Source organism: Leuciscus leuciscus (assembly GCF_965113295.1).
Source record: "Leuciscus leuciscus genome assembly, chromosome: 17".
In the NCBI taxonomy this organism is placed as follows: Eukaryota; Metazoa; Chordata; class Actinopteri; order Cypriniformes; family Leuciscidae; genus Leuciscus; species Leuciscus leuciscus.
The window spans coordinates 4,737,610-4,756,208 of NC_138741.1; the positions used below are offsets into that span (position 1 = coordinate 4,737,610).

The 18,599-nt window shown below is 36.9% G+C and overlaps 2 protein-coding genes across 3 annotated transcripts in view; one reads left to right on the forward strand and one right to left on the reverse strand.

The window, feature by feature from the left end:
• The window catches only part of babam2 (BRISC and BRCA1 A complex member 2), a 99,820-nt gene extending 95,760 nt beyond the window's left edge, over positions 1-4,060 (reverse strand). Inside the window, exons 1-3 of the mRNA XM_082143851.1 lie at positions 3,917-4,060; positions 2,223-2,359; positions 1,113-1,189 (exon numbers count right to left, since the gene is read on the reverse strand). Coding sequence (XP_081999977.1) covers positions 1,113-1,189; positions 2,223-2,359 — 214 coding nt within the window. The 5' untranslated portion in view covers positions 3,917-4,060. The remainder of the gene's footprint in view (positions 1-1,112; positions 1,190-2,222; positions 2,360-3,916) is intronic.
• Positions 4,061-4,212: 152 nt separating this feature from the next.
• Positions 4,213-18,599, forward strand: part of rbks (ribokinase) — a 33,430-nt gene continuing 19,043 nt past the window's right edge. Inside the window, exons 1-7 of one of the 2 annotated variants that reach the window (XM_082143867.1) lie at positions 4,213-4,233; positions 5,775-5,833; positions 11,301-11,433; positions 12,018-12,081; positions 13,087-13,149; positions 14,111-14,275; positions 17,336-17,427. In XM_082143867.1, the coding sequence (XP_081999993.1) occupies positions 5,778-5,833; positions 11,301-11,433; positions 12,018-12,081; positions 13,087-13,149; positions 14,111-14,275; positions 17,336-17,427 (573 nt within the window). In that variant the 5' untranslated portion in view covers positions 4,213-4,233; positions 5,775-5,777. Of the gene's footprint in view, positions 4,292-5,774; positions 5,834-11,300; positions 11,434-12,017; positions 12,082-13,086; positions 13,150-14,110; positions 14,276-17,335; positions 17,428-18,599 lie in introns of both variants that reach the window. The other variant, XM_082143866.1, reaches the window with a different exon arrangement.

The window sequence follows — 18,599 nt, forward strand, 5'->3', positions numbered from 1 at the left end:
CCATTGACTACCATACATATTTTTTCCGAAATAAGGTCCCATGAGCCGGAAGCGGAGGGGCGGGACTTAGGCTCTCTATCACAGCTTTTCTTGGCCAAGGAACGCCCAAAAGGACGTTTGATTGACATGTAACGCCACCAATCACAGTTCGTTTTGTTCCGCGTCATGTTTAGGGGGCGTGACAATATAATGTCGATGTTCCTACAATAACAGACCGGCGTGCATCTAATAAATTATTCATTCAAGAACGTTGTGCAAGTTTACGGCAATAATGGAGCCGCGAACTTCACATACTTTTGAAATTCCAGCGTTTAGTTGATCCTGGTAAGCGCTCATTGTCATGGTTGTAAACACAACGGCGTTCTTCTTCCACGAGGGGTTTTGGCGTCACGGCATTTGTTTCCAGGCGGACCGATAAAGAACGCGACACACACGTCTCCCGGACATCCTGTAGAATTCAACCAATCAGATCGCGACTTCGAAACTTCTGAAGTGTTTCCAGAAAAGTGTGTGTGAAGCATCATGTTACTTTCAAAAGGTGATTTACTCTATCTTGATTGCTTCCGAATGCATCAATGTTTGGATCCGAACTATTTTTTATCCCAGTACTAATTTGAATTATTGTAAGACAGTAATAATGATACTGTGTGGTTGAAAAGACTGTTTGTGAAGCTGTTTCACACCTATTGAGATACTAAATTGCTAACATGATTCTCATGAACTCAAATACACTCCGCTCATTAAACACAAAATATCACCTCAGCTTTAATAAGGTTTTAATCAATCACTTCATAGCACTTTGATGACAAATTCCAGAGCTGAAGTTTATAAGAACATGTCAGATATTAAAAACAGAGCTACCACAGTGTTTTGCACTTTCCTATCCTTTCTACAGTTTTCTGTACGTAATGAGTATAAAACAACAGCATGATGTATCACTGTGGTTTGAAAATGCAATAAATCAATAATGCGTCACTACACATAAAAAAAAAAACACTATTTCGGCATGTCAGGCAAGAGCTTTGTAGGCTGCAGGAACAACTATTGCAAACCACTATTTCATATATGATCTCTGATCTGTTCATATACTCTAGAAGAGAACTACTACTTACATTTGAGAGTCTCTCCAGCATATGGAATATGAAGTTTAAATCTGTCACAGCAAGGACCAGGCATTAGTGATGTGCAGCTGAAGGGGAAAAAGAAGAAAAGAACTGTCAATACTTCGATAACTTGGCATGATTTTGAGGGACTTCAGAGCGTTCAATATGCCCTCCTGAAGATGTCCATCTCTATTCATTTGTGCATGTGAAGTGCATTTACACTAACGGTCAAAAGTTTGGAATAAGTACTTTTTTTTACGTCTGCATTTATTTGATCAAAAATACAATAAATGCAATAATATTGTGAAATATTACTGCCATTTAAAATGTTTTTAAACTGTTTTCTACTTTAATATATTTTAAAATGTAATTTATTCCTTAATTTTCTGTATCATTACTGACATTAGTGTCACATGATCCTTCAGAAATCATTCTAATATGCTGATTTGGTGAAACTCGGCCAATCGTGAAACAGCGGTGTCATCATCAGCTGAAGCACCTGACCCCGGTGGCGGTTCTCGTTAACTTTAACGGCACACGTGAACGTAACGCACCAGTGGCACCGAACAAAGCCGGACAAACTTTCTATCCAGAATGCATTGCGTTTGTCAGGCACTGATCGGCCTGCGCCCCGTCCGGGTTAAGTCGAACTCACCTCATGACACAAGAAACTACGTAACCATTTAAAACAAGTGACTGTATAGTTAATATAGTTGTGAATATAGTTAATAATTTAACGTATTTGAATTAAGACTACATGAAAAGGGTCTGCATTAATCATAAAGGCCCTGAACTGTAAAGCTCAGCGAGGGATAGAAAAATCACAGCCAATTTCTTTTTCAACAAACATATTGCACTGCAGTTCTTTTTAAGACATATAGTCTTGATATTATTTTTAATCTAGATATTTTGCAGAAGTAATGTGTTATGGTAAGCCTGATTGATCAACTCTGAAAAGTCCCCTCAGCTTTCTGGAATTCTGATTGAGCAATTGTGATAAGATTTTAATTCAAAAGTAGGCTATTTTAGTTGTAGCCTATTAGATATTAGTCATATTCATCAACAAATGCATTGTTCCCTAAAAGTTATAGCTTTTTGCATAGTTCCCAGAACACTCACCCAGTCTTGAGGTCGGTGATCCGGAGACAGCCGGAGGAGTCCAAACCGACCCGTCCGTTGCGCACCACAGTGCAGAGTAAAGGCCGGAGCTCAGGAGAGATCCGGCTCAGTGCCACTTCTGGAGACAGACTGTTCATCTTACACACAAAAGATCAGACAGCATGACAATACAGACATTTAAGATGTTCAGTCATTATATGAGAGTTTTCCATGAGTTGTAAGGTTGTCTAAACCAGGAGTGTGAACCTCTGGCCCTCGAGATCCACTGTTTAACTCCAACTCTGATCCAACTCACCTGAACAAGATCATCAAGGTGTTCAGGATTACTAGAGAGATACAGAGTCGAGTTTGATCAGGGATGGAGAGGGATCTTGAGGGCCAGAGTTGCAAACCCTGGTCTAATAATGTCCTGTATACGCCAAAAATAATTTATTATCTTCGCATAATAACATAAAATGACACATTTTGTGCCATTGCTTTGGAAAAGCATGTGTCCATCAAACTTGCAGCAAAATCATATGACTATATATTACTGTCTTAAGGCCCGGTCACACCAAGGACAATAACTATAATGATAACAATAAAGATACAGTTCTAAAAATCATTGTAAATATAAAAGAATAGAAGATTCGACTCATCCCAAAACTATAACAATAACGGCACTGAGAAACGACTTTGTTGGAATCACTTTCAGAACGATTTATTTCCAGCTGTTGAACGATAAAAACATTGACAATTCATTCATCTTTAAAGAGCTTGAGCATTTAAAGCTGCAGACGACAAAACTAAAGCACACACTTCAAATAAACAGAACAATACTGTGGACATTAATATTGTTTTCTTTATGTTATCGTTCTCTGTGTGAACAGGCCTTGAGGGATATTAATATTACTATTATTTGTATTATTATATTTTTATTGATTGGCTTCCCTAAAAACACCAGTGTGAATGCAATGTAGACTGAGACTCTATTACAACTAAAAGAGGTTTGAATTCACTTTAAAGTCCAGATACAAGACAATTGACAGTAGCCATTGACTTCCATAGTAGGAAGAAAAAATACTATGGAAGTCAGTGGTTACCATGCACTGTTTGGTCACCAACATTCTTCAAAATATGTATTTTTTGTGAGTGTGTTCAGTAGAAGAAATTCATACAGGTTTGGAACAACTTGAGGGTGAGTAAATGAAGACAGAATTTTCATTTTTGGGTGAACTATCCCTTTAAATAAGAGATATAAAAACAGAATAGGCTGTATTGTCCTTGTTGACACTAATTAATAAGTGGATTCCCGCAGTATAAAATAAATAAATCTTGTTTAGACAGGAAAAGTAAATTAAAAAAAGGCATCAGCGTGATATTCAGCTGTGTAAAACACATTATTATCATGGAACACATTAATAACACTGATGATATTTACTAATACTGTCGAGCAGCCGCAATGACACACACAACAACAACAACACTACCACAACACATGTGCAAGAGTGAATAGAAGAATTTCAGTTTGTTGTGTAGTTTGATTTTGTTTATTCAGTTTGTTTTAGAGCTGCAAATAAATGCTAACAGACTAGCTAGCATGCTAATCCTGCACTATGAACGAGTTTCTCTATGCTAATTATGTTTCTTTCTTTATCAAAGAAGTCGTTTCGATCAAGTATAATTTTCGTACGTAACAAATGCCGTTTCAGTACCTTTTATATGTAATGTAGAACAACTTTCCAGTATGAACTCATTCCTCACTTCCGCTGTTGTTATTGAGACTTGTTTATGGATGTTTAACAATATGCCTGATCGTTTTACCACGGCTTTACTGAATGACTTAGGCGAATAATACGTGCATGTGCTCAATAGTATGATTACTATTAAACATATATACATTTTCTACATGCTAATAATGTCTAATCTCGTTTAATAGCATAAATCCTCAATTTTAAAAACAGGCGAATACTGTGACAGCTCTAAATGGGCTTGTGTCTCGTCTCATGTGTTTCTGTGCTGTCAGATAGACGTGAGTACAAAGTGCTGCTTTGGCAGGCTAGATATCGCTTTATTCAGTGGACAAATAGGTAAAAATGTAAAATATTATTATGTACAAAATGATTTTAAATGCTAATTAACTATACACTTGAAATGATTTAATGTGATATTGCATGAATTCATGTGAATGAGATGATTAATCAAGTATCAGAATCAGAATGAGCTTTATTGCCAAGTCTGTTCACACACACACACACACACACACACACACACACACACACACACACACACACACACACACACACACACACACACACACACACACACACACACACACACAAGGAATTTGTCTTGGTGACAGGAGCTTCCAGTGCAGAAGTACAGAAATTAAATATAACAATAATATAAGAAACAAAAATGTAAATAATGCAATATAATACAGTATTAGAAATATAGAGGAAATGTATATAATTGTTTTAATAAATGTACAGAGATGTATATCATATACACTGAATAACATGCACTCAGAAGTACATTTCATAAACGATTACAAAGAAACAGCATAAAACACATTTAATTAATCGAGAAATTTTGAAGTAGAAAAATGAAATATTTTAATTTTAATTTGATAATAATAGTTTTATTAACAGCTTTAGAATTTTTTTTTCCAGTGTAGATAGTATACGATGCAAAAGATTTAGTAGACTTTGTAGAGTTAATAGAAAAGTAGGCCTAATAAGTAGACTCAACCACTGCCCAGCTAAACCAGCCTAGATAAACAGTTCTGTAAAAATCCTCAAACATTTTCACGCAATGTCTCTGATTGTAAATAAAATACATTTCTCAACTCCTTTAACAAGACTGGATCAACCTAACCAAATATTGTTATTCCCAACACTGCACATTTTGTTTCTGCAGGATCTAATGACTTTATTTGGTCAGATTGTCAAATTATTCTGACTGAATAATTTGTTGCATCTTACTTTCATGACAATATTTTCTCCTTAGACATCCATGAAATAATAAAGCCATACGTATAATACACGATTAAATTATTTTTATCACATTTCGACTCTCTTTGTTCGTGTTATCGTGCAGAGAGAGGATCATATCTAAGTCTCAGGCCCAAACAGCAAAAAACACTTGAAGCCATTCAAACCATTAAGACTGATTTGAATCTAAATATGCAGAAAATGCCGCCTGGACTTCAGTTATTTTGAGAAAATGTAGGCTGTTCCTTAGCCAGCGGCAGGCTTTTACAGTCCCCTGAGGCATGCTGGGAGATTTGAGCAGATTAACACTCCACTATTCACATATGTTGCCTACACGCGAGGGATTGAATTAATGAAGGATTTCCATGGTTGTTGTCAATCACATGATCCAGTCCTGAAATAATCATCCACATTAGAGTAGGCATGTGTAATGTGGATCACAACTACCAATGTTTAAGCATTTAATTGTTGTTCTCCGAAATTTAATCTCAAGATTTCATTAGAAATGTATGTAAATAATGTCAAATAATCAAATATTCAGTCTAAATGTTGTTGTTTTTGTGATTCTGAATGTCATCAGGTCATGCCTGCAGACGTGAGTGTTGTAGTGGTGGGATCTTGTATGACTGACTTAGTAAGGTAAGTCATCAAAGGATTCAGTGTCATAGTGAACCAGGCCCGGGGCAAATATGTGCCACATGTTTAAAATACGTGGGCAAACATGCCTTTGTAATGCATTCCTGTGTTCTGATGAACAAAAAAGAAGAAAAAAAAACAGTGATTGCAGCAAAATCCACAGTGACAATGAACAATAGAGATCCATGTAATCATGCTGTATGATTACTGACCCATGCATTCTAGAAGAGCGTTCGTTGCAATATGAAACTGTGCATTATATGCAAATACGTTTGAGTAGACATTATATGCAACAACCATTTTTTTTTCAAATAATATGATAGTTTAACATTTTAAAAAAAAAAATTTACTGTATAGTTAGAAAAAAAACATGCCTTCATAAAACAAAAATAATGTTCATGTAACTTGAAATTTACATTCAACAAATCTACCCTTTGCTATGAACTTAAAGCTGAGACCGCACATATGATACCAAACAATGATTTCATGCTCATGTGACAGACTCGCACACTCATCGTCGCTGTGATTGTGGAACATATTCCACTTGCAGAAGGCAGACTTTAAGATTTTAAAATAACTCTGAAAGGAATTAGTCCTTCCAGCAGGAACCAAATAAGGCCCAACAAAGGCAGATTTGGGGAACTGCCTTCTGTTCTGCCAGCTCTGTCTATTATTAATATTTCCCCAGGGAACTGATTCACTGCTCACTGGTCATATTTGCCGCCGGCAGTTTTTTTGTCGTAGTCATTCCGGCTGCAGTGTTTTCAGGTGCACCTCTTGACTGGAATACGGCGTACACTTGCAGCTGTGCAAACTAGTAAACTTTCACCTTGCATACACCCTGAGTTTTTATGTTTACAGTGCAATGTATTACTTTGATGTCAAAAGCTGAATTTTCAGCATCATTACTCCAGTCTTGAGTGTCACATGATCCTTCAGAAGTCATTTTAATATGTTGATTTGGGGTTTAGGTTACATTTCTGATTATTATCAATGATGAAAACAGTGAATGTTTTGTGGAAACCATGATACATGTGTTTTCAGGATTTAAATTAGTTTAAATTAGCATATTTTGATTGAAATGTTTTTGGTAACAAATGATTTGATCAATTTAATGTGTTTTTTCTGCATAAAAGTAATGATTTCTTAAAAAAAACATTACTAACCCCAAATATTTGAGCAGTATAGTGTAGTGTATCTATAAATATGCCCCAAGTCTCTGTGTTATTCTGATCTCTTTTTCTTGGGACCTTCTTTTAAACAAAAATCGAAATCCAAATGTTTATATAAAATTTTTTTTTTTTTTAAATAGCCAAACCTTATAAATTTTTTCACTTTTTATTATTTGAGGTATCGTTCCACAATTGGCGCAGGACAAGGTATGCCAAATTTGAATAAGTCAGGTTAGGTGTTTGTTCAGAAGAGGAAATGTTTCTCAAAGAGCTAATCCAGAAACAACATTTTCCTTTCCATGCATAACTAAATTCATATTCATTTCTTGCTTCGTCATACCCTAAGTAATCAAAACAAACTACCCCTTATGGGGGAAAAAAAAAGTTCCAATTGCTCATATACGTTACCATTAAAAACATCCAGTCATCAATGTTGGCCTTTGAACAGAAGAGATTGCATCAATTAGGCAATAGTTCTGATGGGAAGTGTGTGTTTGTTTTTTTGGAGGGAGGCTGACACATTTCACCCATCAAAGTGCCATGCATGGCTTTGAAGTGTAAAATCCAGTTTTCGATGTGGCTTGTGTTTTCTGACAGTCAAACGGAGTCAGTGTCTCGTGTGGAACGTGTGTGTGTGTTTGTGCTGAAGCCAGACAGTGCCACCTGCTGATTACTGTTCAGACCTATTGGTGTGTCGAGCCGTCAGTGTGTGATGTTAGCCGAGAGCGTGCATGCGACACACACAAGTCTTGCATACTCTTTGCCTGGGGTCTCATATATTCATGAAACAATTAACTTCAGGAACTTTATCTTTGGTTCAAACTGGGCCTTTTTTTATAATAGAGACATTACTGATAATACTATGTTACTTTGATAAATATCATAGCACTAAATGATGAACATATTGATGCACCATGGTACTTACACACACAAAAAAAGTTTTTTGTACATTTTTATCTCTCTCTCTTTTTGCATGTATAAGGTATATTTACAGGTGAAAAGGGTAAACATTTTAACCAATAGATGCATCACAGTACACCAATACAAGTTTTCTGAAATGTTGTGTTTTAATATGCAAACAAGCCATTTACTACTTAAATATACACTAATAATTTGCATAAACGTCCAGCAAAGAAATCTAAGCCAGGTTCAAAATTCATTTCATTTTGTTGACATTAGAGATAAAGGTATATTTACAGAGGAGATTCTCTCTCTCTATATATATAATCTGATAAAATAAACACTTAAATGTGCATTTTGATTGTCTTCTTTCCATTAGTCTGAAGTTATGAAAGCAAAATAGGCCAGAACTTCAAAATTGACCCGTGCCTGAAAAAACAATGGTTTTGCCTGTAATGTCTTGATTATTTTAAAGTATGTTTATTATGGTACTTAATAATCTCTGTATTCATATTACATGGCATTTGCATGATATTCCAAAGTACTTGAACAATGCTATGAAATTACCATGTCAAAAAAAAATAAAAAAATATTGCCTTACAAATAAATAAAATGCAAAAAGGAAGAAGTAATTGGATAATATTACTTGCATAAAGAATAAAAATGCATGTGGCATGGATAAATAAAATGGAATAAACTCTGCACGGACATTATGAAATGGTTTTAATTAAACCATATTGTAGATGAAAATAATACAGGAAAAATAAAAGTGCTAGTTATTATTAATAATGAATCAATGAATTGTTAAAAGCAAATACTTGCTCTTTTATCGCCACAATGTACAATTGCACACACTGTTTCTCATGCAGGCTGTTTGAGGTCCTGCCTTTATAAAGTAGAGAACATCTGCGTGGACCACAGCCTACGTCACAGAACACCTGTTGTTTCCTCTTGGCACAGGAAAGTCACAGCGTTTGTATCAGAAATGCGTTTGTGGGAGAATGACTATTGCTCATAAAACAATAGAGGAAGTGTAAGCGAGGAGTTAAGGTGAGGCCCGTCTGACTGTAACCTGTGACACAGACAGTGACTCAGACAACCGTAGAATGCAAGTTGTAAAATAGTGCATCCACACTAAAGACTTTAGATTTAGAAAGACGCCGCACTCATATTACTATGAATGGAAGAAAGTGCAACGTGCAAAAAGTCCCGCTTTCTAAATAAAAGCCGATCGCCAATTGATTCCCAAATTGCAGGGGGTTTTCGCATTTGGAAACGGAATTTATGAGACAGTGTCAGATTTCATTGTTGATTTTGAATATGAAATGTAATAAAAAGCTTGGTGAACAGCTTTGAAGAATTAGATTTTTCCCCATTCAAAGAGATTAAATAGTGAATAGAGTGAAATGACTTGCCTTAAATGGACTTTGATCCACAATCCTATTGGTTGTACAGTTGAATCTATGCAAATAGAAATTTCAGTGCAGTTGTGCGGTCATAATTACAATTTCCGTCTTCTTTGCTGACCCAAGAGCATTGTTTGTGGTAAAAGTGTCACAGATGTGAAGTTATCACTGCAATAGTAGTGTTTTGCTTAACCTTCTTCATTGTCTTCAAGTTTCTGACCAGCAACAATTCATTTATTTATTATATATCCTTTCATTATCTATCATTAATACTCAATTAAAAAGTGTTTTAAAAAAAAGTCAGTTCAGATTTGAAAATGTGGGGAAATATGCCTTTTGGTCACTTATAATTTTTTTTTTCTTTATCAACATAATTTACCACAGTTCATCAAAAACATCATAAACAACAAGCTGAAATCTCTTTACTCACCACTCACTTTACTGAAATCGCGGCAGGATCTTTGTTTATCCGCATTGACTTCCTGTAATATTCCCTCTCTTAACCACACAACACACATGTGAAAAACAACTTTATCGGCTCATTCTGCCATCACATAAACATGGGCTCCCGGAGACTTGGATTGGGGCCAGACCGTAACTAGATGTCTGGGATTGAGGTTTATTTTTTTCTTCTTCTGTTGTTCAATAGAATGAGTAATGGCTGCTAGTTCTGCTCGGGTGAAAGGCTGATGGACCGCGCTCTGAAATGTCACGCACTAAACAGCACAGCAATTAGCTTTTTAGGGAGTTCAGGGCACCTGCCTTAGATTTAGAAGGGCTCGGTTATGTCATGTCATATTATTTTCATTTACAGCTCACAAGCATGTTTCCAGTAAAAGTTCCTTTCATTCAAACAATATGGACTTTTTAGAACTGGCTGAATGGACCATCTGTCATTCCTCTGAAAACAAAGTGCATATAGCGATACAAAGACTCGAACACTCACAATGCATTCATTTAAAAATTACGTTAAAATTAAGACAACTGAACAGGTTGTTTTACAAACTTTGTATATCAAAATTAGGGGAAATCTACTTTGAATTTCTCTGAATTTCATTCATTTATTTTTTTACTTGTATGCACTTCTACTTTTGGGTGGATAGGGTTGACTTTCTTTTCAACAGTTATAATTGGATCCCATTGACTTTCATTATATGAACAAAAGCACTGAGTCCCTGGTATTAAGATGCGTTTTGGTCAATCGAATCACAAGTGGACGATGCTAAATACAGATGTAAACGGGGTGTAAAACTTTTTGAGCTTGTCCATTTTCAACCACTTCCAGAGGTAGTTGAAAACGCATTCGACCAGATTGCTTTCATAGTGTAAACGCTCATGTGGTCGAATGAGTTCGAACAGCCGCAAAAGACCGTCTACTCTCCGCCTACTGACCGAATGCGTGAACATTATGGGAAGTGCGCTAGACAGACTTGATTATACTTTGTCGGCTGAAGACCCAAGTTTAGTTTGAAGGCAAAAAACATACCAAGCATGATGTTCTCTCACCATTCCTGATTTCTAACACACACTGTGACTATCAGAGCAGAAACGAAAGCTGATGCTCATATACAAATTGCACAAGCTTATTTCGTCCATTAGATTGAAAGATCAAAAAAAAAAAAAAACATATATTTACCCACCCATAGACCCTCCCCTCGAAGAAATCAGGACAGAAGTGGTTGAAAGTGGACAAAAGAGACGGATTAAAACACCAGGTTTAAACAGGAATGTCTCCCTCGTCTACTTGTGATCCGATCGACCAAAACGCATCGATACCACAGTAAACAGACATTTTCACAAATGATGTTCTTTTGTGTTACATGTGAGTAAATAATGAATTTCATTCTAGAATGAATTACTCTTTCAGTATAATTAAATATGGACACTTGTTTGCCTTCCCTCAAGTCAATTCGTGGTTAGATGCTTTTGACTAACTGTTTGATGAATGCTTTAATATGTTTTAATGCCTAGTCCCATATGTCTTTCTGTTAGTCAGGCACCGCGACTTCCCAAGGCTGGAGAGACGATACATGGACACAAGTTCTTCATTGGTTTCGGTGGTAAAGGGGCCAATCAGTGTGTCCAAGCTGCACGAATGGGGGCCAAGACTGCCATGGTCTGCAAGGTACCCAATGCCTTTCTGAACATCCTAAATAACTGAATATAGCCTGAAGTACACAGACACAAAAAAGTTTAGGTTGATACCAGAGCAATTCATGTATTTCAGCATTTAACCGCACAAGAGAACCTAACCAAGTAATAAAGCTCTTGATTTTGTCAGTGCAAAGACCCCAATCAATACCGAAGCGTATGCAGTGTGTAAAAATAGACTCCTATGCTTTCAGAAACATTCAAAGAGAGATCACACTTCAAAGACAGAAGGCCAGGTAGTGAAGGGTCTCCGCTGCTGGGGCTTAGGACCCCATCCTTGGCATGTCTTTACCAGTGTGGGATAAAAGCAGACCCAGCTGGGAAAAAAGGAACCCCTTTGCCCTCTACCTCAACATTGAATGTCTCATAGAGAGGAAGAGAAGGAGAGAGAGGGGGAGATTAAAGTTGTATTTGTAGAGTGGAGGCGTTTGTTTGGGGATGCTATATCTGGAAGGCTTGGCCTGATATAGCAATGCAGAACTTTGGCCGGTCAGCCAGTTGCTAGAAAATATCATCTCAAGTTCCGCTTTTCATCTTTCGTTTGCCTTTTCTCCTCAGGTCGGCAGAGACGTTTTTGGGAACGACTACATTCAAAACTTCAAAAATAATGGCATATCGACTGGTAATGGCCAAACGGTGCTTTCATATTGTTTCACATCTCTGGCAGCCAAAAATCTTTTAACAAAGAGTGCATTTTTTACAAACCCAACACAAAACAAATTAGTAGATGTTTTGAAATCTGATTAAAATGACGTTACAATTTGAAGTAATTATGAGTAACATTATATTTTTCCCCATTGAAATTTGTGTGTAACGTAATACAGTACAAAGTGTGCAATAGTGCCTTACATTTTTTGTGACTTTTTCATTTTCCACTGGAATATGTGAACAGCAAATAAGTGAATGAATATCACATTGGTAAATATGATTGTATAAAATATAGTAATGCCTCCATTATTTATGTTTATGTAACATGAACCTTGATGAGAGTTCAGCAGTATAGTGAGATGCCATGATGTTCGTAAAGAAGAAGCAAAATTTCCAGTTTTACGTACGATTTCCATGATGACAGCTACTCTTATCATGCTGACGTCTCTAAGTCATTATTACTATGGCAACCGATGTAGATAAATCAGATATTGATTATGCTGTCAGGGCAAACAGAACTTGCGCAATGATGAACCGTGACAAACAGCAAAAAACTAATCTTGCTTTAAAGATGTTTAGACATTTTACTTGAAAGCTAGAAAAAAAAGTATGAACATTATTTTTTTGCAGTTTATTTGTGTTCCTGAAACTCCTTGTATTTGCAATCCGATAATGGCATGATTTAAAATATATTGGCCCTTTTTATAGTTATCTACATTTTGTTAGTAACTTATAGTTTAGCTTGTTATGTTTTGTGCTGAATCGATCAACTGTATTTTTTAATTATTTTTTATTATCAGTAACCTGTAATTCCCCAACACAGTTTGTAAGTCTGCATATGTGCTGCCTCTATTGTCATAATTTATAAACATTGTAAAATATTTTAAATGGACATTCTGATTTGTTCAGTTTTAAAAAAATACTGTAAACAATTTAGGTTATCCACTTCTCTCTCTCTCTCTCTCTCTCTCTCTCTTAGCCTATGTGGAACAGACTGAAAATGCTGCGACTGGAGCTGCCTCGATCATCGTAAATGACACAGGTAAAATTAAATTGGTCCAAATACCGAGCCTTGCTGCATCCCTGAGTTTTAAAAGCCCCTAAAATAACATAAACACCGCTAAGTACTCTTCTGAATGAGACATAGATGAGTGAGAAGCTCTCTATCTGTGTCCAACCTCGCCTACACAGGGTAATTTTAGACCCAGTTTAATGTAGCACTACTTGGACTTAAAGAAAGGTGACATAACCAGCCTGCCTCTGAATGTAAGGCCTGCTGCATTGTAAATGTCATGATCCAGCATAAGTGCTAAGCCTCGAGGCAGTCCACTCGCACCACAGTGAGCTCTCTCCAGGAAGAGCTCTGATTGGCGTCATGATCACCATAACAACCTACTTTCAGTGTCCCAGCTTCCTGTGTGAATATCACAACGATGTGAAATTTGAACAATTATCTCGCAAGCTAACAAGGAAGCTGAAATGAGGAAAAGACTGATAATATCTCCTGACTCTGCAGTGTGGTTTTTCGAACGCTTATGCCAGCTCTTTATTTGTGTCTGTCTGTTCGTGGTGCAATAGCGAGAGAATTTCGTACATGTCTGGGTGTGTAAAGTGTCTCCTATATCCATGGCTCATATTTGTTTACTTAAACCACATTTAGAAATTTGTTTTATGAATGTCATTCCATTCGATAAAAACATGTTCAGAAAAAAAAAGGATCCAAGGTCATTTTAGTTCATCATGTTCCATATGACATATTTGGTCTTAACAGTATATGAAATGTATTGTTTTATTACTTAAAAACTAACACATTGTTTTACGTAAAGACTTATTTTGACATGCAATGGCATTCATATATTTTTAAGATGTGACTTGTATGTCTAAATAGTTTTTTAGAGTCACTGTATATTCCTATGATGTGACCTGTAATTTTGTACATTACAATGTCTCCTTAAAGGTTTTATAAGCATCTTGTCGTCATGTTTAATATATTGTATTTACAGGGGAGAATGCCATAGTGATTGTGGCTGGTGCTAATATGCTTCTGGGGCAAGAGGAGCTACAGCGGGCACAATCTGCCATAGTAAATGCCAAGGTGCTTGTTTGCCAGCTTGAGATCAACCCAGATGCATCACTACAGGCCTTGAGAATGGCCAAAGAGAACCACGGTCAGACACGCATCTTTGCTTCATATCTCAATGTACCTGATTGTCTCGTCCCACTTCCTGTTAAGTCAAATTTCTTAATGCACATTGTTTCAAAGGATCTTTACAAAAAAAAAAAAAAAAAAATTGTGATGGTAATGTTCATAATATGTTAAGATTATTTATTAGGGATGCACGATATATCGGCCACCATATCGGTAAACGATGTTTAATCTGTGCGATGTTTTCGTTATCGACCCGATAAGAAAATGTGGCCAATATATTAAAGCCGATAAATAATGGATTATTTCCTTCAGCTGAGACACTTCAGATGCGCACGGTTCAACATGATGTTTTTGAATCACTTTGAAAAGGAAAATACGGTGCAACGTGCATCGCAAGTCTGTCATATCGGCTACATAAAATTATAACGAGAACATTAAAATTGTGTGCTTGAGACATAGTGAGAATTTTGTTTTTCAGGCTCTCAAAAATTATATAAAGATTTGGATTTATCAGGCAATATATCGATTATCGGCTTTCAAATATAAAGAATTGTCGGTTATCGGTATCATTCCAAATGTTCATATTGGTGCATACCTAATTTTTATGCCTTATAATCGCATTTAGCAGATTAGAGCTGGTTGAAAATAAAGTTTACATTTTGCGACATTACAAGAAGCAATGATGAAGTTTATAGTTGTTATATTGTATATATATCGCTTTACATGAGCATTCTGTATGTATGTGGATGAAGTATCACAGTTCAGGTCTTCCCCTTCCCTTACAGTCCTTTCAGAAAATCACTTGCCGCACTGTTGGGGTCCTATACTTGTATAATCGCCAAATGGTTTGCGTGAAGAATAGCATAATCATTTCACAACAGTAGTTTATTTCCTTTTCACTCCCATTTTCTAAACACTATTTTTAGCTCCTTATACCGAATGATTGGTGAGAATAAAGCATGACTTTTCCCTCCTGTGGAAAATAACACAACCTGCTGTGTCTCAGATATCATTAGCACCTTGTATGTTCAGGTCCCTGCTGATCAGAGACACCGTGTATCCTTGTCATGGAGATGTACAATGATGCAACAAGCTTATTCCACAGATGGATGACACAGATGGATACCCCCCCCCCTCCACCACAACCACACCAACGCACCCCGATATTCACATTCACCACCTCACAACACCCCAGATACATGCTGTTTAGCCCGTTAGCGGCCCATATTAAGTGTTAAGAGACAGGCCATTAGCCCAGATTATGCGCCTATCACTTGGGATGAATTCATCAGACAATGACGTGCGCAAATAGCACTTAAGGCTTGGATTACGCACATGCCACCCCCACAGGCTCAGTGGAGAAGAATCCGAGGACCGCTTTCCTAACCACATTTTTAAATAAATTAATATAAAGGCCATCTAGCTTTGATTCTCTCCTCAAGTGTAGTTAATTTCGGTTAACTTCAAAGCTGATATGTGGCTAACATGTAATTTCGTACTTTAGATCAGCTACTAAAGGGATAGTTTGATCACTCTAGCGTGAATTTAGCTCACATTTAACTTGTGTTTGTGTTGTTTTTCATTCGGAGCTTTTTAAAGCATCTCTGAGCAAGTGAGGTTTGGCATGACTCATTCATTCATCTCATTTACTCGTTAGTATTGCCGTTTATTTTCCCTCATTATTTCCCTCCTCTACCATATTACGTTATTCACTTCACAGAGGCTCAACTAGAGGCTCACCGCCGATTCCTAAAACACTCTCACTTTGATTAAAGAGACAGTTCACCCAGAAAAGGACAATTCTTTCAGTGCTTCAGACAGCAAAGCTCCAACAAGGAAACACAATAACACTGTAATTTCAAATCTGTTTCTCTGAATGCTTCTCAGAATTTCTGAATATTGCATACAAGTCATATGAAGTACTTTTATTGTACTTTCATGTTTCCTTTTTGTCTTGAGCTTGACGGTCTGAAACACTATTCGTTGTGTAGAAAATACCAGCTTCTGGGCATCATTCAAAATATGAAATTAAGAAAAACATCAACTTTTAGGTGTGAAATGTATTTTAGATGTTGTATGGGGGAAGGAAATGTGTTAAATCACAGTGGAACATGATAAACTGATCATGTTTTTAAGTAAAATTGTATGTATTATGTGTAATTCCCCCTGGAGTGTCAATACAAATCACTAAAATTGTCCTTTGGCACCAGTCGGTTAAAGGTAATTACAAAAATATATATATTTTTAAGTGTGACTTGAGTGTCCAAATGCTTTCTGGATCTATTAAAGTAGTGTCTCTCAAAATGTTTGACATAAAGGCCTTCCATTGTCTAATATTTGAAGCCCCCATTTATTGGCTAAAATGTTTCCTCTGATATTTCTGCTGCAATTACTGATATTAATATTAAGGCTTAGAAGTAGAAACTGCTCTAAGGATTCCAACATGTCTTTGTGCATATTAGATTAGCATAAATTCATAAGCAGCAACATGCACGATTCTTTCTCCAGATACATTCTTGCAGCCAGTCTTTTTCTGTATAGTAAAGGACCATGTTCAAACTTGGGATAAATTATTCAGCAGTAACGCTTCTAATGACGCATTTAATGTCCCCACCTCTTAAATTGTGTTGTTTATTAAGCACACTAGTGAGAAATCCCCTCAGCGACAGGAAGTAAGGAGATAGTGCCTCGGTTACAGTCACTTCCTATGTGGTCGGCTTTTACAGAACATTTCAAGTTTTGGACAGAGAGAAAGAGAGAAAGGGAACTGTTGGCCAAGTATTGACGTGGTTATGAAAATATGGTTGTGTTCTAAAATGAGCAAAGTTTGCTTATATCAACTCGGATGAATGCAAGTAGCTCAAAGAGCAAGTTTCACACTGACTGCTGTCTGACGTGAACTGCGGTGTGTCAGTGTCTGTGACTGAGCTGTGTATGCGTGCACACCGATTATTATAACGCATAACAATAATCTGATATCATACACATTCTTTACCTCTGGCGTTGCATTTTTACATGTGGTTTTTGCATTTCTCTATATGACCCAATATGTGAATAATATTTTCTATATTTCTTACAGTGAAGACCATTTTTAATCCAGCACCCGCTATTGCAGACCTGCATTCTGATTTCTACAAAGCATCTGATGTTTTCTGCTGCAATGAGTCTGAGGTGAAAGACAATAGCAATCATTTTACACAACGAAAAATATCACATAAACAAAGTTTTTCCAGTTTGCTTCACATTGCTATGAGAAGATGTTCAGAATGATTTTTAGTGTGTCGCTGTACACTCTCAGAAAATAAAGTACATAATTGTACCTTTAGGGGTACAATGGCTTATCACTGGGGCTTTACCCTCAAGGGTACAATATTGTACCTTAACCTTTAAAAGAAACGGTACATATATGTACCTTTTAATGCTTTTTGACCCTCAGAAAGGTGCATATATGTACCTTGAGGTCCAATAATAAGCCCTATGGAGGACAGAAATGGACTCCTACTGTACCCCTATTTCTGACAGTGATAGTCAAGTCAAGTCAAATTCATTTATATAGCGCTTTTAACCATGTAGATTGTTCCAAAGCGGCTTTACATTGATAATAGGAAATTAAAGTAACTGAGATTGTTTTGGCTTTATAGCAGCTCTAGAATAAAGTTATTGTCCAGCTAAAGTTAGTTTTGATTGATTCACTTCCGTCGCATCGATCATTAGTCATTAACTTAGGGGCCGCTAACACAACACCGTTTAAACAAAAAAAAACTCTTTAAGTTCTTTCTGCGCAAACTTCAAAAACGCGAACCTGCGAGAACGCTGACGGCGTTTTTAGAAATTAAAAAAGTGAACTTTAAAATACAAATTCCAAAAAGAAAGCTGACATGACAAAGTGCATTTTGACTGCATTAGCCCGTAGAGCCTATTTTGCCTGTAGGTTGTTCAGGTTTGTTGAAGCAGGTTACTAGAGTAAAACAACAGCTCACTTATCTTGCCTGGTCATGACCTGCATACTAAAAACAAGATACTAAAAGCTCAAATAGTCTCCTACCTGCCAAGTGCAAGAAATTACGGGGTTGGCTGCGGTGTCTTACTGTAACTGTTATGTTTGAGGCCGCCCTCTTTCACATCGTGGCAGGGCAAGATGACAGACAAGGGCTTGGATTGATGGGAAACGGTAAAGTTAAAGCATCCACGACCAGGCAGGCAGATGCACAGATGGTGTGTCAGTCCGGCCCGGGGCGAAAGCTCCAGCGTGACTGAGAGTTTGAACCAGAGTTCTCCGTCAGGGCAGCTTTGATGTGGCTGGGAGGTTGGAGGGGGAAAAATGTACAGGTGGGACTTAAAAG